At 28.6% G+C, this 25853-nt stretch overlaps 1 protein-coding gene across 2 annotated transcripts in view; it reads left to right on the top strand.

Moving 5' to 3' along the window:
* Positions 1-24340: 24340 nt before the first annotated feature.
* The window catches only part of obst-A (obstructor-A), a 58598-nt gene continuing 57085 nt past the window's right edge, over positions 24341-25853 (top strand). For both annotated transcript variants that reach the window (XM_075370475.1, XM_075370476.1), the window contains exon 1: positions 24341-24492. In XM_075370475.1, coding sequence (XP_075226590.1) covers positions 24396-24492 — 97 coding nt within the window. In that variant the 5' untranslated portion in view covers positions 24341-24395. The remainder of the gene's footprint in view (positions 24493-25853) is intronic.

Genomic DNA, 25853 nt, shown 5'->3' with positions numbered 1-25853 from the left:
GATTGTATAGACAAGAAGTAATTTAAGAGAAACAAAAAATGTAAAGATAACCTCTGGTAAATAAAATAATATATATGTAAAAGAAAATTAAACAACTGAAGAAATATTAATTAAAAATTGTCGATTTCCGTGGCGGAGTGGTAGCGTTTCGGTTTTTCATACGGAAATCCCGGGTTCGAATCCCGATCAGGCATGGCATTTTTCATACGCTACAAAATTCCATTTCCACATTCCCACTTACAACACTTCCTGTCAGCGTTTGTGACGTATTAACTCATCAAGCAAATATAAATAATTTTATAAAACATTATAGAATGTATATTTCTAACATAGTTTCTAGAATAGAGGTAAAACATTTGTTTTATTTAGTCAACCCCGAACAAAAGGTTAAAGTTAGCGTTAAAAACATCTAAATCACTGAAACCTCAGACTTTTAATTTATTTATTTTTTTATATAGAATGTTATAAATTTGCGCCTATTGATGATGATAGTTTAAACATTGAAATCTCTACCTAGTTTTATATTTTATACAAAAGTTTATAATAAATGGTTTTTGGGCGTTTTCTTACTTTACAATTAGATAGGATTTATGGATGAAAATAAATAATAAGCTGCAAATATAATGCTATAATTTTATCATCGTAGAAAGTTATTCTGTTTCATTAATGTCAAAATTACAACCTACCATGTAACAGTTATTTCAAACAAAATGTGGTGTGAAAGGATACGCAGAAAATTTTAGCAAACAACTTCGATGAATAAATCTGTATAAATTAAAGTTACATTATAAATTTACTATAAAATATAATGCATACACATATATTACAACACATACGATAAATGATGATTGAAAGTTTAAAATAAGAGAAGAGTAATAGATTCTTAAAGGTTAAATCTATGTTATAACAATCTAAATTTCTGTAACTGACGATAATATGTTGTTACAAACAAACGAGCAAATACTTCGCGATTTAATTTTAATTAAAAAAATATATATATATATCATCTAAAATATGATTTTATATATATGTATAAAAATACATTTAATATTAGAGAACACATTATTACTTTTTTTTAGAATTTAAAAATAATTTTTAATGTAAAGTTGAAAGCATTTTAAAGATGATGCGGATTTAACATCATTGTAAAGAAAATTAAAATTTTATGGCTTCTGAGAAGATTGAATTGGTCGTAAAATAAGCATATTGCAAAGATGAGAAAGAGAGTGAGTGAGAGAGAGTGAGTGAGGAGAGAGAGAGTTAAGCTGAGCTGAAAACCAATCTACGTTCTTCGTTAAAACAGACTTTCACATGGCTACGAGTTATCGTTTTATCTTAAAAAGTGACTTCAGTAACAAACATAAGATCAAATATAATACTTAACAATTTTATTTATTTCTTTTTAATAACGAAATTTATTACCAAATTATCAATGAGATGAACAAAATTACCTATTGACTTAACCCAAGTTTGATAATAACATAATTGATGTATTTAAGCTACCATTTCATAAGCCCATACATGTTATTATTAAGAATATTTAAAAAAATTCAAAGTGGTTTTTGTTGTTCAAACGTTTTAATTAAGCAATAAGATCGCGTTTTCATCATGATGACAAGAATAAAAACACTTAAACAAAACATGTAACAAAAATTTAGTTAATGTATTACTTTCCCGTCTACATAGCGCTATATCTCTATAAAGGCAAGTAATCGGTCCTGTTTGGGCATATGCGGTTTTCAACAGGTTTTGACGATTTGATACCTAAGCAACCCAAAAAAACCGGATGGAAATGTTCCGGATGTTAATGTTCGTATGTACGTGTTTTGACCTCTAAATCACCTTATATCTCCAGAATTATAGGATTGATTTTGACCAAACTTGGTCAGATTACTTCTACATGTGGGGCATTGATGCTATTAAATTTTCAACTTAAAAGGTCAAGGGGGTGAGGCAGTAGAGCAAGGTTTTTTTTTTGCAAAAAATCAGTAACTCTCAGCAACTCAGTATCTCGAAATTTCGCCTAATTAAGGTCATATTTTTCTTGGGCATATTTATTAACGATTGAAAAATAAATATAGTAAAAAATATTTTTTTCAAAATCGCACCCCCATCCCCAAAAAATGCCGTTGTAGTCGTCTGCTATGTTACGACGTCCAGATGAGCGGTATAATTAAATAAAAAAATAATATTTAAAGCGTAAAAAATAAACTCGGTTTGACTGGGTCTCGAAATCGATCGCCCGGTCGACTTGGTACCTGATACGTTAAGCCTCATGGCTACACAAGCTGTCGAACGTACCAGCGAATTTTGTTCTATGTAAGTTCTGAAGTTACATTAGTTTAGTCAGTGCCGACCGCCGCCACTAGTACCGCCACACCCGCGCGAATTAAATACGGTATGCGCGCGAACTTTAGTTAGAATCACTGAATTACAAAAACAAAAATATATTATATTTAAATAAAATTGTAAATATTTTAAATTAAGTTTGTGTATAAGCCGTGCATCAGAAACAAGTGTGTTATCAGCTTTTTTTGAAGTTATAAAAAACTAAAAATTTTCTATTTCAGTCTATTATTTACAGAAAATGTTTATATTTATATTAATTAATTTCGTTATAGCAGTTTCAACTGAATGTAAGAATATTAAATTTGAAAAATATTTTATACATTTTATATCAGAAAATAGCTTTCTAAAAAAAAACAATTGTTTAAATATTTTTATTATTTTATACCAGTTGTATATTTGTCTAATATAGAAAATTTACGCTTTTTACTCTCATTTTTACCTCCTGCAGACAAAATTCTTAAAATTATTGAAATAAACTTTTCGCTTTTGACCGTTCACAATATCGGTTAACTTTTAAAGATATTGGTCGTAAGGACTTTTATCTTGGTAAAATGTCGAATAGAAAAATTAAGAGGAGTGCTTGAATAGTTTTTAAAATGAGGCATCCGGTTCCCGGGTTTGAATCACGATCAGGAATTTTTCATACGCTATAAAATTCCATTTCCACGTACAGGTTCCTCTGTAAACTTCTGTGGTGAATTAAGTAAACAAAAAAATGTTGGTTGGAAGATATTCTACGAACTAATTGTCTTCAGCGAAGGATCATAGAGGATAATGCTATAACATATGAAGAAGAATATTTAGGACCGAGAAAGATGAAGGATTTTCCGTTGAAAACTGTCAAAATAAAGAATTAGAGCAGAAAAGTCTAAATAATTCATTATAAAATATTGAACTGAAAAAAATCCCTTTAAAACTGCTAAACAAATAAATTTCGCAGTCTTAAATATGGACTTCTGGTAACAAAAGGATATTGCAGTATATTCTAAATAATTTTGCTTTAGAGAAATGAAAATTTTTATTTTTCTAGTGACCTAAGAAAACCCAAATACGAATTAATTAGTGATCGTTAACAAAAAAATTAATTTTTTCAGTTGCATAAACATTTTTCTACGTTACATGAGTAGAATATCATAGGTAAGTGTACGAACAGATGAAGTTCGGCGCCTGATTCTTAAATAATTGAAGTCATAAGTTGACGTTATTATTAATTCTTTATTATTTTAAAATACTGTTGTAAATATAAATTGAATAAACTTGAAATATTAAATGAATTATTTATATATTATTAAATGTTTATTATAATTGAATTATGAACTGGAACTGTTACTGAATGTGACTGTACAAGAATAATGTGATTGCCATTTTTAGGCGACTGGCTGTAACTGGAACTGAACAAGAGTGACGACTAACTGCCTGAATAATGAATGACGATGGACTGGCTTAAATAATGTTGCTGGAGCTGCTGCTTCGTCAGGAGCTGAACGTATCCGAAAGGAGCCGAGTGATGTCGACAGCATCCGAAAGAAGTCAATTTACTGTAAATATCCGACCGAAGCCGAAAATATTTAAATTTAAAAATCCTATTAAATACATTAAAGCTCCAACATTAAACGATAACAAAATATAAACATGTAGAGCATTTAAAAATTAAAGAAACCTAAGTCCGAACAGCAAGTATGACGAAATGTTTCAGATTTAATGATCCTTCAAAATTCATACGTTAACAAATTCACATATAATTCAGCGTTTTACGCAAATTATTCACTGAAATTAGTTTCAGACAAGCAGGTGTGAAAATAAAAATAAATAAATAACTACGGAAAAACCCACACTTATTCATATTTGATACGCATTTAACAATGTCAATAGTCCAATATTAAGCATGCCAACAGAATAGTTCCTGATAGTATTTATTACGACTGAAAGGGAAGTAAAAATTGCATGATAACTTGCCGAATTTAACACTCTTTCTATTTATGAATTTGAAATAAAATATGTTAGAAGTAATTACCACTATTTTATAATAAGGAAAAATCTAATTTTAAATAAGAATTAAATATAATACTTACAGACTGGGAGAAGATTGTGTGTGTGTGTGTGTGCGCGCGCGCGTATGTGTAATGAATACATTACTTCTTTCCCACGCAAAGGAATATATTAATTTGTTACTTCCTATTATTGTTCCTAGACTTTCTTATTGCTTAAAGAATGTAAACCTGGTGATATACAAGTGACTAATCAAATTTTTTGTTTCTGAATGTAGTAATGTAGTAATGGTCTAGTTACTGAATTTTGATGGAATCGACAAGTCGACATACAACAGATACAATCATAGAAGAAGGAAATGGGAAATCACTTCATTCTTCACTTTGTTAAAGCCTGGGATATGATTATTTATTTGCGTGGAAATAGTTATGACATTCTTATGAATAACCTACTTCGTGTTAGATGATTTATAATCGTTTAATTATGGCAAGCAAACGTGCGTAAATAAATTTATAAATTTTCAAATCGGTATTATATTCTAATCTACGAATATAAAGTAAGATCTTAAAACTAAAGTTTTCCGGTAATCCTTTATTCATTGTTATCGAAGCATCACTTCTGGAGTTACACTGCCTACATGTTACAAACATGTGAGATTACAAAACCATCAGATTCCTTCCGCATTTAATTATTTTTCACTATAAAAAAGACGATTTAATTAATAAAATAATATTAGTTCTCTGTATTTACTTTTAACCGTTAATTAAGAAATATTTTTAAATAATAAAATAATGAAGAATAATATTTCCTTATAATTACGCTAAGTTTGCGTTACTACTAACATTATAATATGAATGCATGTTTCATGACATAACTACGACGTAATTTGAATAATTATTATTTTATTTCTTATAAATGCTTAATAAAAAACTGAAATTTTAGAAAGTACTACTACTTAACAGTGAAAGTAAAACTGTTACATCAAAATATTTACTAAAATAAAAATAAAAAAACATTAAAATGTATTTTTAGTTTTTTTTTTTTATATTAAGCACGATCAACAATAAATAATCTATATAGATGTAAACGGGAAAAAATAATTCTCCCATTTCATTAAAATAAAAATAAAACTGAAATTTGGTACCGGTATTCTACAAGCGTTCCTGAATGAAAATAAGCAAAAGGGATTTTAACTAACAATCCTGAAGGAGTTAAAATGAGGTACCAGATGAAAAGAGGTAAAAGCTTCAAACCTATAGGAGATATATCCCTTCAGGTGAGATATCGCTAAAAAAACCTTCTTAGCAAGTAATTTTTAACGGTATCTCTTTTGAACGTTATTTAAAGTAACTTAAACAGGTTTTAAAGTTTTTAACAGTACTTAAAAATCTGCCTACAACCATCCCCAAGATAATAAAAAGGCTAAAAGTTGCACTTTCGTATATTCTTTCGAATCTTTCAAATAAAAACTTTAAATTGAAAACTCGAAAGTTATGTGGAAATTAATCTTAGATTTTCTTTTCAGCCAACTCTTAAAAGGATGAATCTAAATGAAGGCTAATGTTCATAGTTGCAATACATTTTGCAACTTAATCGTAAAAGAAATAAGAAATCGACTTAGAGAGTAGCACCTTAAATTTCACTGGTATTTTTAGTGTGTTAAACAGTAACTAAAAATTCAAGAAAAATAACAATAAAACTCGTAAAATGAGTTTTGGGAATTAAATCATCCTTCAAAGGGTGGAACAGAGTAATCAGCTTCAATTTTTCACTTTATACCCCAAAAATGGAGAAAACACCTAAATTAGAAGTGGCGTAGTGTTATGCTGAACATTTACGACTATATATGTAAAAAAGGAGTTGATTTATTTGAAATGCAAGATTAAGGATCCCATAGGTATACAAAAAAATTTAATTCGGCAAAAGTTTCTATTTATTGCAGGGGTGGTTTTTATGTTTTTTTCTTTTATACTCTCTATTACCCGGTCATTCTCTCTTATTCTGAAATTCAATTATATCTACGAGACGGTATGACCAATTTTAAAAATTCAAATGACTTGTTTTTTACCATGTTGAGTGCTAACGTTTGCTTAAAAACATGTACGCTGGATCATTCGGTTATCCGTTATTTTTCCGAAATTTACTTATATCTCCGAAGTGGTACGACCAATTTAAAAATTCAAACAGCGGATTTACTAGCAATATAAGGACTAACGTTTGCAGACAAAATATATACTCTCTATCATCCGGTTGTCCCGTTATATATATTCATAACTACACCTTCTATATAAAAGAGTTGACTTCTTTGACATGAAATTATGTAACAGAAATGAATAATTAAAGTACCGGAAAAAACAAATTGTAAAAATCGTTTAATTACAGTAATTTTTCGTAATACGCAGTTAATGTAAGTCACGAAAAACTGAATCGTGTCTTGAAAAAAGTTTCAAGACTATAAAAAACACGCATATTTGGCTGTACCTCATGAGTTGTGTGCAAAATAAGTACAATTAGTTTGTAAAATTTTAGTGAATTTTATTTATTTTTACACGAATCCGATAAATAAACCAGTTTTCAAAAACTGAATCTCCTTTTATGCCCCAAAGAGCACAGCGAAGCGATGCCGGGCTGAGCAGCTAGATGGAGCGATAAATGCGGAGCATAAGCTGCGGATCGATAAATGGAGCTGTAACTAAAAAATCACTACAATAAGTTAATCGCGGCGAAATCCTAATATCTATTTTCTTAAAATCTTTCAGTAAACTATTTAATATTCTCACAAACATGAGGATACGAACGTGCCGAGGATCCAGGTGGCAGATCCCCCTGGCTAGACGGTCGGGCGAGCGAAGCGAGTCCTGGCCGGCTAGTAGAATATAAATGTAAAACCCTCTTATACATTCACGGGTTATGAGTGTATTAACCCACTTCCGGAACAGATAGATAGTTTAAATTTGATATAGTTTTTCCATAAAGATCTTTAGGAAAAATTCAAAAAAAGATTAATCTATTAAGCAAATCATTTAGATGTTTACATCGAAATTACCAAGTTTAAAAATTCAGTATTTTCATGGGTGAAGAACAGCTTTTCGTCAGCTAATAAATTAATATGTTTCTAAAAGTTGAAATTAAGCTAATTAAAAACGTCAATCTTTGTTGAAACGAGAATAACGACCAGTTTTCAAAATAAATAATTTGAAATGTTTAAAACTGAGATATACAATATCTTTAAATAATCAAGTGATATGATGATTTAACACAAAAAAAAATCACTCATACTGCCAAAATTTGGTGTAATAACTTAACTACATACCCAATTTCTTTAATAGTAATTCTGAAAAATATTGATAAACATTGATAGGCGACATAAATAAGAGAGTTAAACGAATGAAACTCCATTCGAGGTTTAAAAGATCTTCCCAATAATAGTAATAAATACTTGCATAAATATAAAAAAAATTAAAAAACATGTTTGCAACAAACTTTTTTATAAATATTTATATATACTTTCAAAAATACATATGATAATACGATACGTGCTTGGAAAAGTAAATTATATAAAAGAATAATATAAATAACGAACTCTTGAATAATTCTTTACTATTTGGCAATGAATTGGTTTTTACAACAACCATCTGTCTGAAAACTAAGATGGATTGCAGAAGAGATTATGTACTCGTAGATGTTAACTTTAAATAAAGCGTTAAAATTTCTTCTTTTTAAAACAAACACGATGTCGACAGTAAAATATGTAGGAAATGCTTCAAGAAAATAATATGCCATAATATAAGTGACGTTGTTATTCTTACAAAAATTATGGGATTTTAATTAACCTTTATATATCAACGAACCATGTGTAAAAACCAACACTTTAAACTGTTTGCTTAAGAGTTTATTCTTATGTCATTAATTATACTAGTTAAAATAATGACAGGATAAATTTTCAGAATCTCCGTTTATATAGACAAAATGAAAATTTCCTCTCGGACATTAGTTTCACACAATTATTCACTCAGGATTTTTGAGAAGAAAATTTTCAGTAGAAGAGAAGTCCAAGAAAGTGTTTTTGAAAATGTAATACACAATCATTCCAAGAGAAAAAAGTAAATTCCATTTATGAAAAACCAATGACACAAACTAATTAACCACAATGAAAATTAATAATATGACCGCAATACTAAAAAAAAACATAAATAACGGATTTAAGAAAAAAACTCAATTTTGATATTAAATTTAAAAAATGTTAGTTCATTTTTGTCGATTTTTCTCTGATTAGTATATCATCAATTCCAATCAATTTTCAAGAAATTCAAATCATGTATTTTAAGGGTTTTCCTATATTTTTAATATAAATAAATAAAGTTTTATTTAAAATAAAATTTTCTATAAACTTTTACCATGAACACCAGTTTTTGACTATTTTTATTTAAGTCATCTATGGGAATAAGGCCGATATTAAAATACAAGCAGTCACTTCTCAAATCAGTAACATTTTTACGTAAAAATATTTAAGAAAATTACCTGTTATACGCCACTAGCCAATACGGTAGTTATAATTTTGCTTTTTACCAATTATTTTTTTTAATTACATCCATTTGTACGAAATTAAATTTCCAGTATCAAAAAATAATATATTTGTCAATGTCATAAAATCAGATTAAGCTTAACCCTTTCGCCAATGAAATTTAGATAATATAAAAATAAACTATCGGGAAAAAATATTATAAAGAAATAATGTTATTACATGTAAGTAATTATTATACTGATGTAGAACATATTATTATTAAATATAAAATACCGTTAAAATACAAATGACCTTAAATGCAAGGTTTATATCATGTACATGAATAAATAACTCATATTATAACAGGAACAAAAAAAAACTAGGCTATTAAATACAATAATAATAATAATAATAAATTAAATATATAAATATTTATAGAATTTCAAGAATGTTGTGTTGGCTAAAAAAAAACAACTGTTCTAATGATATTCAAAGTTTCTTTTAATCGGTCCAAATAAATAACTTTCGATATTTTCAAGCGAATAGTAGAACTGGATAATAAATGTATGCAATTATGCACGAGTATTTTACCTATATAAAATTAATACATAACTGGATTGATATAAGTATTCTAAATTATTCAATCTAGTAAGTAACAATTAAGTTTTAAAAAATAAAAAGAAAGAAAAAAGAAGGAAAGCATATCTTAAATATTTTTAATAAAGAAAGACCCCTTTTAATAAATCTGATAATTACTCGAAGCGGGAATTATTTTACATTCAATCATTGCCTTTTTTTTTATATTCCCTACTTTAAAAATTTAATTTTGGAATTAAATTGGATACTTACTTAAGTGTGAATTCGCTTAGCCAAGTTTCGACATTTCATGCTGCTTTGTAAAACATCGGCTGAGGCCAATTTGATAGAATAAATGGGACAGTTATCGACAATAAATTGTGTCATATCAAATCTACTGTACTGCCTTGGAAAGTTTCAATTTGAGACAATATCCCTAAAGAAGTCGTCCTTCTTTGTCTGCGTTTGGAAAACCGATAGTCAACGTATAGATTTATATTATATCTGGTGATGCAACGATTTATCTATCGATATAACTAACGGATAATTAACGCGTTAACTGCGCATCATATTCTACTTGATCTTCTACTTAATGTTATTCTACTTTATGTTGCAGTATCTTTCAATGGTTTAATTAAACTAGCATACATAACTGGTTTTGTTTTTGAAAATTATGTGGTCGAAATTCAAAATACTTTCAAATTTTTGAAATCTGTGGCTTTTTTATCCGAGTAATAGTTTATTTTCTCATTATTTCGCTGATCAGTCTTTATACATTTCCCTTTTAATATATTGGGGATTTATAAACGCAATCCATTTTTTTTTACGATTATATATAATTTATTTTTCTGAGGAAATGCTTTCTCAGAAGAAAGTTTATTATCTGCAGCGTAACGGATGCATAAATGAATTTGAATATATTTTTTATCTCTCCTTTTAAATTTAAATTTAGTGTATCTATATTTTGAAGTTTAATGTGTCATTTAAATCATTTTTAACTTTTTCTCAAAATTATAAAACGTTTTCTGAGTTTGAAGCTGTGCTAAATTTTGTTATTTAAGTTTCTCAAGGTACAATAACCTGTCTGGTTGATCTACATAAAAAAATAAAGCTAGAGGTAAATGATGGCATAATCGTTGTGTTTCCTATACAATAAAATATCTATAAACTGGATTAATTATCTACTAATGTAATTAATATATTGACATCACACCACTAAGTACTTTCCAACATATTTGGAAAATTTTATCTCGCAGAAAAATTATTCCTTAACACTTATCTAAATATTTTATATAATTATTTCGCGATATAAATCGCAAATATAACTAGATACCATTGAAATTTCTGTATAATTCTCTTTTGTTTATTTTACGTAGCCTGTAATTTTGTTTGAAATTGTAATTGCATTTTACGTAGCTTGTTTGTTTCTGAAATATCATAAAATCTAGACGATAACCGACTATAAACGACAGACACAAGAAATTTTACTTCTTGTAAAATAATTGCCGAGCAGTAAACACAATATTATCGGGAACTAGATTTGTAAACTATACATAATTTTTTGAGCAAAATATTCAGGCAGCAGAATATAATTAACGAAAAATGTTAATTTTTTTACTTATTTTCGAAGAAAAGTACGATTCTACTTTCGGTCGCATGCTTTGAATAGCTAGGTGGGGTGGGGTGAAAATAAATTTTCTTTGCGTTTTGAGGTATGAGGAGTACGAAAATACCATTCCCTTAAACTAAGGTTTCTTTACATATTTATAAGCCTATGTATAAACTTTTGAGGAAAAAATCACCGAAACTACCAGATAAAGTTCAGTGAAATTTAGATGTGCTACAATAATGCACCTGAAATTGTGCATGCGAAAATCTGATTGGTTGAATCGTTCTTGAGTTACGCTCAATTTAAGGTCGACAAAATTTGAGCCGATCAAGTTAGAAACGTGGTTCGTTATGATGGTGCAAGTTGGAACGTTGACATTTCTTTACCTACGGTATCTATTTTTAGCAATATTAAACCAAATTAAAATAACGAAACGGTCGGTCTTTTGCACAGAACTGCGAACGTCTTTTTTTTAAATTTAAAAATAAAGTATCAGAAATAGAAAAATTAAGCTGTGTGCTTATCTACATAACATAGAAAAAATCTTTTAAAATTATGTTAAGCTACATTACGTGAAATCAGAAAATGTTTGTTTTACAGAATTAACCAAACTTTTACTTAGAATATAAGGATTATATTATGAAAACAAACAGAAAAATAATTAAAAAAGGGGGTTGATATAAAAGTAGGGAAATTGGTTGTAATGAGAAGTAAATTTAATTTAAAACAAAAAAAGGATTATTGATAAGATATTATAAATAAAAAAACTATGACTGAATCTCTTACACGACAAAAAGCTTTATTTTGAAACGAAGAAATTAATGAAAGAAAAAACAACTTTTTTTAAGAATTTGTTACTGTCTTTATGAAGAAATACTTTTCAATCCTACAACCATTTTCTATAGTAAAGTAAAAAATTTAATGGAATATAAAATATAACAGGCACATCTTCTACAGTAGTAAAAAAGAGTGGTGATGGCGAAGTTATCGGAAAACTTTTACTAGAAATTGCAAAGTAAACTGAACCTTACCAACCAGGAATATAACGTAGTGCAGGAACTACTTAAAATAAAGAAATCTGCAATGTAGATAGACCGGCACAGGCTGACTTCTGTACGAGTTAATGGATATATTCGATGTAGCGTAATTATTATCGCTGAAGCACTTACCAATAAGAACTACTTCTTTATAAACGAGCACACGTATCAACATAATGATACCTTCACATCAAATAAGTAAACTACTTAGGTCTATAAGTGATAAGTATTAGAGTTCATTATTTTTATTGCGAGCTTCACTAAAAGTAATTTTAAAAGGGTGAATGAGAGTCATCAAAGGTAGTTTATTATTAGAGGAGAAACACCAGTCCAATAACATCACATACAATCAGTATACAGATGAATGTTAGAATGCAAGTGAATCACAAACAGAGTGAAGAGGTCATCAAAACAGGCACACTACAATAAAAGCAAATTACTTACTCGCCAACCGGTAAACCTAACCTGTACTAACTGTGTGCAGCTAATGTTTTTTCTTCTGTAGTACAAAAATAGTGTGTTGTGGTTATACGCATTAATTAATTTTTTCCATAATCACCAATAAAAATCTTTCGTTTTTCTTAGTTATTGTATTTTATCAGTTCAGTCCAACTTAAATTTTTTAAATATAAAACTAATGAAAAAATATTTTTTTTTAAAAACTAGACCAATATGAAATAAATATTTTTGAAGTAGATTTTTATAAACGTGTTATAATAAAGATTTCTTTAGTGTTTCTTAAGTTTAAATTATCATCATATCGATAAAAACATAACAATTTTTATGAATATTGTTTAATATTATCATAACATTCTAAAAAAAAGGAATGGTATTTCTTATGTGTTACTATTTTTATCCATAGTATTCTTCAGGAATTTCTCTTTAATTCGAGTATATTATAAAGATTTACCACTTTTATTTACAAAGAATATTTTGTTTTTATTATCATTTTTCAAATTGTAGTATACTAGATGCCACTTGAATAATTGAGACAGTCATTTATTTTATTAAAACAGTTCAGCTGCTTCTGGAATTACAGGAACATAAATATAACCCTTCTTCTATTAAGGTCGATTAGAAAATTAAAATGTGATTTGTAAGCTTAATAAGTTTATTTTTTTAAAAATCTGATGTGGACATTACACGACTTTCTTGTACGCCCTTAAATTACACATAAACATTTTTTACACTGAAAAGTACATAAAATTTTATTACACTCCAAGATGAAAATAAGTTAATGAATACGTCTTATATTCCTAGAATAAATTAATTTTCTGAAATTTATTCGATGATTCCTATCTTAAGTCAAACATTTAGGTCTATATTTTTTTATTCTGTTTTTTTTCTCTAAAAAACAGAACAGCGTAAAAAATTGTACACTATGTGCATTTCGATATTTTCGATACATTTGATAGATACATTGTAAATTTTCAATACAGCGTAAAATGTTTTAGCTAGTATCATAAATAATATTCCTTTACTAACAATAATCTAAACATTGTTTTAGGGACAATCGAGATCACTGACTGAAGACAGTTAAGGATTTCTCTGTATTACCATATTTTTTTCTTGTAAGTTTTTGTCTTGGGAGAAAACAATAAAAAACAATTTTATCGAAAGCCAATGTAATATTAAGTAGTAATAGAGTAACGAAAAAAATACGATGCTATTCAATAGTAAGAGAACATTCTCAAAGATAAAATTATGCTGATAGATGAAATAAAACGTGAAAAAGTAAAATATTTAATGCATAGCCACTAAAATACAGGTCAGAAATAGTATATGACTTCAGGAATGGAGGGAGATCACGACGAGTTCAGTTTGCGCAGGGGTCGCTTGTAGATGGGAAGATCCTCACCACCAGAACATTTCATCAACTTTTGCTAAAAAAACAATCAGACGCTAATTTAAAATGGACAAATTTATTAATAAATCGTTACAAATACGTCTTTTCAATTAATTACACGATATGTTACTGCAGAATTTCATAAAAATCGGAAAATAGTTTGGCCGTAACTTCGACATAAATACACAAATAAATAAACGAAATGCTAAAAATCAATTTAAAACAGGAACTCGGTTCGGTCAATCAATTATACTCAAATTTTCGTAAGACTGATTAGTTTTATTTTGTACATGTTGGTTGAAATACAAAGTTTGTCGATTTATTTTTTCCACTTTAAAGTAGAAACATAAATCTTAATGAGGTTTTATTATTTATAATGCAACTATATATTCACTGTTAACAACAAAAACGTGCGAACAAAAAAACTGTTACTACATTTTGTTTGCTAGAATCATATTGATTTGATTGTTCGTTGTTGTTTTGTATAGTCGTGTAATGTCAATCAAATTTTAATTAAACCGTCGTCGTTGTAATAGTCAATGCTGCTGTCATCATCCCGTGTTCGATAAGGATAGAAGAGCAGCACTTTCTACGGTACGGTTTTATACTGTAGCGGTAGGATGGTTAATTAGAAAGTAGAGCACTGAGTACGCCACCTCTGCTCACCGATTCTCTAACTCTTTTACTGGTCGGTTACGCCTCGATGTTCTTCCTCGATATTTTATCACTATTAACGGTTAATTTTTTTTTTTAATGTTTTTTTTATTAAATAGGTTTTGCAACTTTTATTAATAAACTACTTACATCTAAACCTACAATAGTTCCAACTAAATAAATTTGTTTCAAAATTCCACCCTTCAGTCTGTACAGGTTATATTGAAATATTTTTCTTAGTACTTTCAATGGTAATTTTAAAAATCATGATCCAGTTTATCTAATAAGACTGTTTAAATTTTAAATATAATTATAACTACATCGAGCTTAAAAAAGTGAAATCAGAAGTTGTAATAAACAGGATATTGTGTGTAAAGATTGTTAATTTAAGAAATAGATTTGAAATTTATGTATTAGATGATCCAAAAAATCTCTATCGATTAAATGAAACTAGCGCATCTTGATAAACATTTGTAATACAAGCAATAGCACTGGACTGATATAACACAACTCTTTCTGCTGTATAAGACTTGATTTCATTTCTTAAAAATCCAGTTTTTAAAACTGTTTTTACTTCAACCGTTTGAAGATAGAAATCCCACTTACAAAATACCGTAAATACGGATTTATATTAAACCTCACCGCTCAATCGCTCTGCTATTAAGACTGTTTCAACGAAATCATGTTCTCTGCAGTAGTAGAGTATGTCGGGAATATCGAAATAATCTGCATTCGTGGAAAAACTTAGTAAACAACTTACTTTATTTAAATATAAGCACAATAGTGGTAAATTAGTGGAAATAATGGGCAGAAAAACTGTGATAAACACGATGAAAAAAAGGGTTTAGAGCCCTATTCCGAATTCACTTTCAATGTAAAATTACCTTCGGATTTTTATTGAAATAGATTTCATATTTCGATTCATATTTCAGCTTTGCTGTAATATTTCCTCTAAACAATGTAACACTCATTCATATTCTTTAAATACAGATAAATTAGATTAGGAGCTGTGATACAGTATGTAGTAATGAGAAAATAGAAGTAAATGCAGTTTGAAACGATTTGTGCGTTTTTTTAACTTGATGACAAAATAAATTATAAGCGTTAAAATCTTCCTTTTAGAATAATTAACAATACATTGAAACTGGATAACTTACAAAAATAGGGTCAAAACAACTTAAATTTTAAATGCTCTTAAGGTGACAAAGAAAAAAAATGGTTTTTAATAATAAAAATAAAGAATCATGGCCAAAAAAAAAGTGGGAAAAAACAGAATTTTATAATTTTTAGAGATAGGGAAAATTTTTGTTTTTAATTTTTATAAAAATATTCATATATAGAGATTAAACTTAACAGATTTGCTTAAGACATTTTTTTTCTAAATATAACACCCCTTCAATAAGAGCTAAAACAAGATCGTAAAAGTTTTCAAAAAAAATTCTGTTTAAGATCCGGGGTTTATAATTTTGGATAGCTCTATATATGATGTTTAAACATTCAAAAATTTGTTTTGAAAATATTAAAACCGAAAGAAGATAGACCAAAAAAACATATATTTCATTTCTAAGAGGTGGGGGTTGATTTTACCAAAAAAAAGGTTTTTGGATTATTTATATATGCATTATAGGTAACAAATTTGCTTTAATAAAGTTTTTCCAAAAATGCCTCTGAAGACAAATCGAAATTGATATTTTCGCGATATCCCCCACCCCCTTACGAATTTTGAAAAAAAAATGAATATGATCAATAGATCCCCTAATCTATAGAAATATTTGAGCCAAATTTGAAGGAAATCGGTTCAGTCAATCCTGAGATATAACGCAAAAGGCAATGCGATACACGAATGTGTATCGTATTATGTATGAATATACATAAATATGTTTTTTTGGTCTAGATGAACTACTTAGAGCCTAAAACGTAATGATTTACACAAAACAAAACCCAATACCAAATTTTTGACATCATTACCATACTCTCCCTTTAATACCTTTCCCAGGAAAGTAAAAAAGGCACCACCGAATGTTGGGAAACCAATTTCATCTCATAGTGAGTACACACGTAGTCTGTATCTATCCACACGTGTAGCAATGTTTTTTGATCTGTTTTCCTTTCTTACTGAAATTTGTGTTAACGATTTGGCATTCGATTAATATGAAGGTCCCTGTAAGCGCATTTCTAAAATACTGAAAATATTGTGCTTTTAATTGAAAAAAAAATCTTTTTTTTTCTTCAATAGTTTGTGAAAATGTTTTACATGTGGCAAAACAATAATCACATAGCATTTCACAAAGCAATAAACAACAAACATTTTATCAAAATATTTTCCATTATTCAATTATCTTCTTTGGGAACTTCTTTTCCCATTATCCGATACTCTTTGTCATTATCGTCGACCGAAATTTGATTCTATGTTTTTTTAATACCCCTTCTCCATTATCTTTCTATTATACATCCCTAATTATGATATAAACTTTATCATCTCATCTTCCTTGGTCAATCTCTTGATTTCTTCCCGTTTACCTCTTAAATCAGCATTTTTTAACTTTTCCGTCTTCCATCACTTTCTACCTAACCAATTTTAAGCCGTTTCTTGCTGTTCTATTAAACACAATTTTCCTTAATTCTACATTTCTGACAGGTTTCTTCATTATATTGACTATCATTCTTCAAATAAATGTAATTTCCGTAATTTAGACTTTACTTTGGTCCTTTTTATAAGATAAGCCTCTACATGTCAAATTTGGCTCAAGGTACAACTTACATAGGAAAGTTTTACATTTCCTTATTCGATTTAAGTCCTTTTATACTATGATATAAATCCCTAATATTATTTAGACATTTTAAAATATTTACAAATTTAAAAACTTCATTTTTTAGTAAAAAATTAACTTCGAACAATTAAATATTAAATTTTAATCTCTAAATAGCATACAATTAAAAGGTTTTCTATGACCCAGAACTTTCAGACGATATTAAATCAAAACGATAGCAATCGTTTCGGAGAAAAAATTAAATCTATAATTTTCAAAACTCTGGTCGATCCTGTCGTGTTTCATTAATTGGTTTGCTTTCTTCAAAATTTGTAAACATTTTAATTCAATTAACTGCCTAAATTTTTATTTCTATAATTACAAATTAATATAAATCGTATAAATATTTAGTATTTAAGAGAATAGCCCTTTATGCCATATTTTGAATAGATATAAGTTATACATATAAACAGTAATTATATTCTATATTAACCTTTTTTTTAATATCACTGCTTGAAACGCACCCTTTCTCTTTGGAATTTAACAATAGAAGACAAATCTATTGCTTATAAATGTCTTTTATGCATATCCGCCTTCTTTACGAGGTCAACAAATCGGCGTGATGCAATCATTTATACATACGAAATTGAAGTTATTTCTTTTGTGAATTGTTACATGAATAGGCCTATATATCTTCTTTTTTTTATATCATGGAGTTTAATTGCAATTTTCTTAAAAATTAGTGCCGTTAATTTATTCTCACTGACCAAATAATATCAGCAAAACGGGCAATTTAAATATAATTATACTTTTAACTGAACATGAATCAGAGTACTACAATATCGCAGAACAACAGTTCAGAAAAGATGATAACCGCTAATGATTATAAAGGAGTTTTTAATATAAAGAGAGGATTTTTAAGTAATAAATTACTATAATTCCAAGTAATATATAGAAATCAACCTAATATTTTTTTTTTTATTTAAGATTATTTTAATTAATTATTAAATAATCGGTATTCCCAACGTTAATAACAGAGGCAATGTGTTGTAGGTTACTGACTTTCGGTTAACATTAAGCTCTAAGTTTAATTAACAAAAATAGGGTAAGAATTTTTTCCATAAATAGCATATTTTATTGCAATCATAAGAAATAATTTTTTTCTAGATAAAATACTTACGTTTCTTAAAATTCTATTATTACTTTCTTAAAATTCAATTTTGCAAATGCAAACGTGCTTTAATATTCCTTTTTTTCTAAATAAATTGTGTATTCTAAATTTTTTTTAAGTTATTCAATTCAACAACTTGTATTAAAAAAATACTATATAACACAGAATAAAAAGTTTTACTTTAATTAAATATTCCGTAAAATAAAACAAATATTACGCTTAAACAGCGTAAATAACTAATTTTTTTCACTTCAGAAAAAATCTGATTTGGACACCATATGACTTCCTTGTACGCCTATTAAATTACAGTACACTTTTTTTGCTGTAATTAACTTAAACTTATTTCACTTGAAAGTGAGATACGATCCCCCAATTCTTTAATAAAGTGGACAGTTACACAACTGCTGAAATTTAATTTTTATTAACATCAAATATTTATAAAATTATTAATTCAACAGTGTCACCTGAAATATTAGGATAGAGTAAAAGTACCTTTATTACTCGAATTACTAGATAAAAAAATGTTAAAACTAAAGAAAAAATAAAAAGAAAGAAAATGTTGCAAACAAAAAAAAATAAACAGGAAGAAAATATAGCAAACAAAGAAAGAATAAAAAGATATATAATCTATATATATATATATATATATATATAAAATCTTATAGAAGATGATAAATATAAATATAAAGAGGAAGAAAATGTTAAGACCAAGGAAAAAATAAAAAGATTAAAAGAGGATGATGAATATAAAGACAGAAAATTTTTAAATTAGAGATCGTGTACAGAAAGTAAGATCAGAAGAAATATATCAAACCAAAGAGCGATTAAATGATTCGCAACAAAAACCAAATAAACCAAATGATGATCAACTCCGATTTACGGAGAATATTGTCCGACAATATCAGAGGAGTAATGAACTAAAAGTTAAGAATTTTTTGAATTTTATTAAAGATCGGGCGTGTATGCCTCAGTGTATATGTTGTTCTTATGAGGGTATATTTTTCAGTCGCTCTGTAGTTAACTTTAATGTAGATAAAATTAAATAGAAATTCCAAAATAATTAAATAAAATTAAACAGAAATTAAACTAGAAAATCCAAAAATAAAAAGATTCTAAATTATAATTTTCAATTAATATTAAAAATCAGATGTTTCACCAAACCTATTACATGTAAAAATATGTAATAATGCCCATTAAATTACATATACACATACTTAAAACGTACATAAAATTTTATTTCCCTAATAACATCTGATTTTTTAAATTATTATTATTTTTATTATTGAATTATTAATTATTGTAAAACTTTTTTTTTACAATTACGGGTTAATAATTATTAATAAATCAATATATTAAAATTAAATAAAAAGTTAAAAAAAAAGGAGATGAAGTCTGATTCGAACCAATGTGTCTTCTCTTTCTAAGATCCAAATATTTGGTTAATTAAAATTTCATTTGTTATAACTCTGGAACCAATGAAAGTAAGTACCACTTATGATTCATTGTTGAAAATCTCCCACTGAGGGCTTATTTCTGCAGTTAAGAAAAAGTTCAATATCCATTCTTTTTTTGTATTTTGGGCTTTTTTTTATACAATTTCGGTTCAGTCGATTGCAATCAAAAGGGGAGGTGCACAACTAGATGTTACAACAGTCCTAAATCCATAATTTCAACATCCTACGGCTAATCGTTTTTGAGTTATGCGAGATACATACGTACGTACAGATGTCACGCCTAAACTAGTCAAACTGGATTCAGGGATGGTCAAGATGGATATTTCCGATGAAAACTGAAAACCGAAATTTTTTGCAATCACATTTCCTTTACTTCGTACAAGGAAGTAAAAAGTACATTTTACTTTACAAGTGTCTGTCCCAGATTGCCTTATGGTTGTAACGCGCTCGAACACCTTAAGTACAAAAAGGCATAACTCGAAGCTATCTGTTCTGAGAGAAATGATGTTTACTATACACCCAATCCCTATGGTAAACAAATTTAAAGGGTCATTTGTGGAGCTGAAGTTTCAGTATTCAGGTATGCTAAAGTTTAACTGTATATTTGGCTGAATAAAGAAGGCATTGTAATAAGAACATTTCACTCCTCATTTTCCATAGAGCACGGTAGTGATACTTTTTATTCTTTAATATAGCTACGTAATTTTTAAAAGTGATCTGTTACTTGCATCCAGGTCTTCGTCCATTATGTTTATGGGAGTAGTGTATAAATAGGCGTACGGCGTCATTAGTGTCCAGCGCTTCCGCGGGGAGCGCTAGTGTTGAGTCCACCATGTTTGTTTTTCCCTTTTTCCCCTGTGGGAATCTCCCTTTTCCCTGAACGGGATGTTTGAAATTCATCAGGTAGCCAACTTTGGTAATGTGATTTCAGTTTAAATATTATTTATTTATTTAATTCAAAGGTTGGTACCGCTGTTGCTCAGCTGTTGTGTAGCGGTATATTTGTATTAAATAAATAAATAATATTTTAAGTGAAAAAAAACCAGGTCGGCTAGTGATTGAGCCGAGTCACGGCGGGACGCGAAGGACTGACTGACGCCTTAGACCACTCGGCTGCAGCGGCTCCCGTGGTTGGAGAGCGAAATAAGTTGTATATAAGTCGCGGTCGACGACGACAGCGGCGGCGGCGGACGGTGGTTCAGCCGCCATCTTGTGACGTCACACCTGGCGCGCAATACGGTATGCCATCGTTTGACGGTAAGTGTGTGTGTGTGTGTTTGTAAAATAAACGTGTTATACTCACCATATTGTCATAGAGTGCGATGACTGCGCGTGCGTGCGTCTACGGAGACAGTCATCTTTACCGTGCACGATCCAACGCTCAACCGAATAAATGACGAAATGATTTTAGTTGAGCTGGAGTATTTTTTCTTTTCACCTGCCGCGCTGTCCACCAATCACAATGTCTGAAACCCAGTACCCACATTCTCGACCTGTGATGTATACAACTGCATCAAACCAGTTCACACTAGTGAACAACCGACCGAGTCGGATTAAAATGGATAATTAAAGAAATCGGTTAAACTTTTTTTTAATCAGTTCCTTTCGTGTGTATATATAAAGCATTCGCAACATTTAGTCATTTTTTCACTAACTGTTGAATAGTCAACATCGTGTGTAAAAAAGTATTATTTGCTTGTGAAAGCGGTATTTTGAAGAGCGAACGTCGAATGTAAAAAAAATAGTATTTGCAAAATCGTTATCTAGAAGAGTGAACATCTATTGTAAGAAAAATACTACTTTACAAGAGTGCTGCTTAGGTAAGTCTAAATACATAAGAATTCTTTTTTTAAAATATGACATGGTATGATAAAAAAAATGTTAAACAAATTAAAAGAAATGAAATATTTAATAATATAAAATAAAAAAGTTGATTAAAATATAAAAATGAATATCATTTGCGTTTGATGTCTATCGTATCGCGGTCTTGTAAAGACATATCATGAAGATACTTTTTGTAGATGAGTGTTTTGTAGGCCTACTGGGGAGAGATATCACTCTAAAAAAAATCTCAATACGCCGCGGTTGCTACCTCTTGGGTGGTGTGGAAACGCAAGATTTTTTTTATACACAGTATACAAGTCTCTCTTTATTTTTATTCGGAGTAATTTTTATAGTATCCAACTTAATTTTTAGCTTATATTTTAAATAATTTGCTTTTTTTGTACGAGTGTTTTGTAGGCCTATCGGGGAGAGATTTGACTCTAATAAAAAAAAAATCTCAACGCGCTGTAGTTGCTATCTCTTGGGTGGTGTGGAAATGCAACAATAATATTATCATTATTTTTTTTAAACTAATATTTTATATATATTTTTTGCAGACTTACTAATATCCATCATCTAAGATTGCAAATCAAATAGACTACCGTATTGCGCGCCAGGTGTGACGTCACAAGATGGCGGCTGAACCACCGTCCGCCGCCACCGCCGCTGTCGTCGTCGACCGCGACTTATATACAACTTATTTCGCTCTCCAACCACGGGAGCCGCTGCAGCCCAGTGGTCTAAGGCGTCAGTCAATCCGTCGCGTCCCGCCATGACTCGGTTCAATCCCTAGTCGACCTGGTTTTATTTCACTTAAAATATTATTTATTTAATTCAAACATACCGCTACACAACAGCTGAGCAACAGCGGTACCAACCTTCGAATTAAATAAATAAATAATATTTAAACTGAAATTACATTACCAAAGTTGGCTACCCTGATGAATTTCAAACATCCCGCTCAGGGAAAAGGAAGATTCCCACAGGGAAAAACAAACATGGCGGACGCAACACTAGCGCTCCCCGCGGAAGCGCTGGACACTAATGACGCCGTACGCCTATTTATTCACTACTTATGGGGTTTACTGCACATTTTTATGTGCAACAAATAGAATAAATTAATACAAGTTTTTCATTAAAAAAATGTAAAAGATAAACAGATATAAAAGAAGAAAAAACAAATTTTTCAGGTGTGCTGTACAGTAAATAATAACACGATAAATGACTACAGAGATTCCGTGAATATAAGTAAAATTAACCGAAGTAGATATAAAATCATTTAGAAATATATAATTAAAATATAACAAAATAGTTTAAAATAAAAATAAGCAAAATTACATAAGAGTGTTCCAAGGAAAACGGACGTATGTAAAAAGTTGATTTTTACGTCGTTGGTAGTTATTTTTATGTAATTAGCAGGTTTTCAAAAAAAATTTCTTTTCTAGAAATGGAAGTTGATTTTTTTCATTTTCAACTATATTTATTTACTAAAATTTTAATTCTTCGAAAATTTTATCGAGAGTTTTGTCACATTAAAATGAAGATAAAAAATAACCAATTTAAGATCTTAATTTTACAAACTAATTTTTTTTCGAATCAAATTCCACCTAAAAAACATATTTATCTCATAACTGGCGTCCACTGAAATGCGGTGAAACGGTATTACACTTTATGTTTACAATATAACTATAGGAACGTATTTTGAGGAAAGTATTTTGTACCAAGGTTTATATGATCTTATTATGCAGTAGTTAAGGAATATTCCTCTTGAGCATTCCAGAATACTGCATGAAATTACTTCTAATAGAGATAGGAGAATAAAGTATTTCCCCAAAGAAATAGCAGCAAGTATAATGAGGGAAAATATATCTAAAAATTTCTAGAAGTTTCGTTATAGAAAACATATATTTTTTATTTATCTAAGCCAAACTCGAAATCTGCTACATTTATACGTTAGGCAGACACAATATTTTTTATAAGTTGCTTTTAAAAAGACTATTTTTATATTTATGAAATATTAAATAACGTAACATTTTTATGAAATAACGATTCTACATTACCAAACTTTAGATCACCATTCATAGAGATTTAAATATTTTTAAGCAACATGCATTTTTTGTAATTCCAAAAATTATAATGAACGCATCTCTTTCTAAATTATTGTCTTTGTCTTTATTTTATCTGAAATTTTTAAATTAAACACTGTTCGTAAGATTTTGTTAAAATTTCATTACTTGATATTTATTTGGAATACTAAAAGCTTAATATATTTTTGTACCCGCAGTCTTTTATCACAAAACTATGTGAAAAATCCCCTTTCATATTTTCAAGTAATTCAAAATATAGGTATTTTATAACGATTGGTTTGAAAGGCCTCATATCAAAACAAATATTAATTTGACTTAATAACTTAATTTTGATGTAATAATTTTTTAACTAAATCCTCCCTAATTTTATAATACCAACAAAAGGATGATAGGGCAACAAGTTCAAGGTTGTAAGTCTTAAATATAAGAATAAATAATAAGAAGAGGAGGAAGTGTATAAAGAAAGACTCATGAGTGTAATGGGAGGGAAGAAAGAGGCAAGGAGGAGGCGTCTATTGCACCGGCCCAGTCTCGCGGCTTCAGTCATGGCGACGCAATCACCATCCACCGTTGTCCACCTGTCTTCATTTATATTCCAAGGACTCTTATTGTCAACTTTATTACTTACAAAATATGTTATCGGTAAGATATATTTATTTATTATGTTATTAAAAATATAATTAAATAATAATAAAACGTAATTATTGAACTTTTTGTAAAGATATTTGAAGAACGGTTGAAACATAATCGCTAAAGTTATTAAATCTGTTAATATGTAAAAGAAAAATAGACTTCTACTATTAAAGCTTCTATTGTACATAGTTTACAGAAAGTAGTTTTTACAAAAATATATCTTAATAACATAACAACCCGTAGTGTAACATTAGCAACAAGTCATATGTTAAATTACAAACAAGCATTAGTAAAATTTATTTTAATAAAGCTGTTAACATTTTTAATGTCTTTTACATGTTTAATTAACACTTACATATTAAAGTTACTTCCTTTACATGTAATTTAATGGTTTCGTTACAATAATTTTGTTTACAATACATAATACAATATATCATTCGAATTGTATGAAAACAACACAAGTTAGTTACTTTGTAGTGTAACAAAAATGTAAATAATTTTTGCGCAGAATGAATGTAATATTCTGATTTACTAAATTTGAGCCTGTTAACGATTATTCTATTATTTTAAGAATTTATATGAATGCGTATAAGCAGGAGAGGAGATCGTGTAGGTCTTAATATGTAACATTTCGTAAATATTGTTTTTGTATTAAAATCTACATAACTTCATTCAGAATTCAATCTATGAAATTACACAATCTTATTTTTTAAATTAGACAATACCGGATAAGTTTCATAAAAGTTACTTTCTTGCTATATTAATTATAATAAATAAAAGCATATTACAACGTAAATACTGTTAGTTATTCAAAAAACAAACTAGAAGTGCTATTTATTCGTAAAAAGAAAAGCCGATATTCTTTAATCGTAATTTTCTTTTTTTATTGTTTATTTTTTCTTTTAGAAATAACTTAGTAGGTAAAAATGTATAAACAATTAACTTTCATTTTAGTTGTTTTTACTTTTTATTTATTATTATTATTTATATAATAAACATTACCACAAAACGTTATGAAATTAAAATTTTTAGTTTTCACGCTGGCAACACTGTTATATCAATTTTATTCAAAGACCAAACGACATACGCCCGCGCGAAATTTTTGAAAAGGATTCAATGATATTTAAACATCAACAAATCCAACTAAAAAAAAAAAAATAAAATTGTTGATAATGAATGCAATAAAAACTTTCTTTAATATTAGAAGAAAGATAAAATAATTCATTAACAAATTACATCTGTAAGAATTTTATTTAAAAGAATAATTGAACAGCAATCTTTCCAATCTTCAGAACAAAGCAAAAATTTCGATTTTTTAATTCCTAACGATCAATCACTTTACAACAAATCAGTAAACAAAGCGCAAAAAA

The sequence above is a fragment of the Lycorma delicatula genome, chromosome 7 (assembly GCF_047948215.1).
Source record: "Lycorma delicatula isolate Av1 chromosome 7, ASM4794821v1, whole genome shotgun sequence".
Taxonomy (NCBI): domain Eukaryota; kingdom Metazoa; phylum Arthropoda; class Insecta; order Hemiptera; family Fulgoridae; genus Lycorma; species Lycorma delicatula.
Note: the sequence above shows the minus strand (reverse complement) of the source record. Positions and strands in the feature narration are given on the sequence as shown.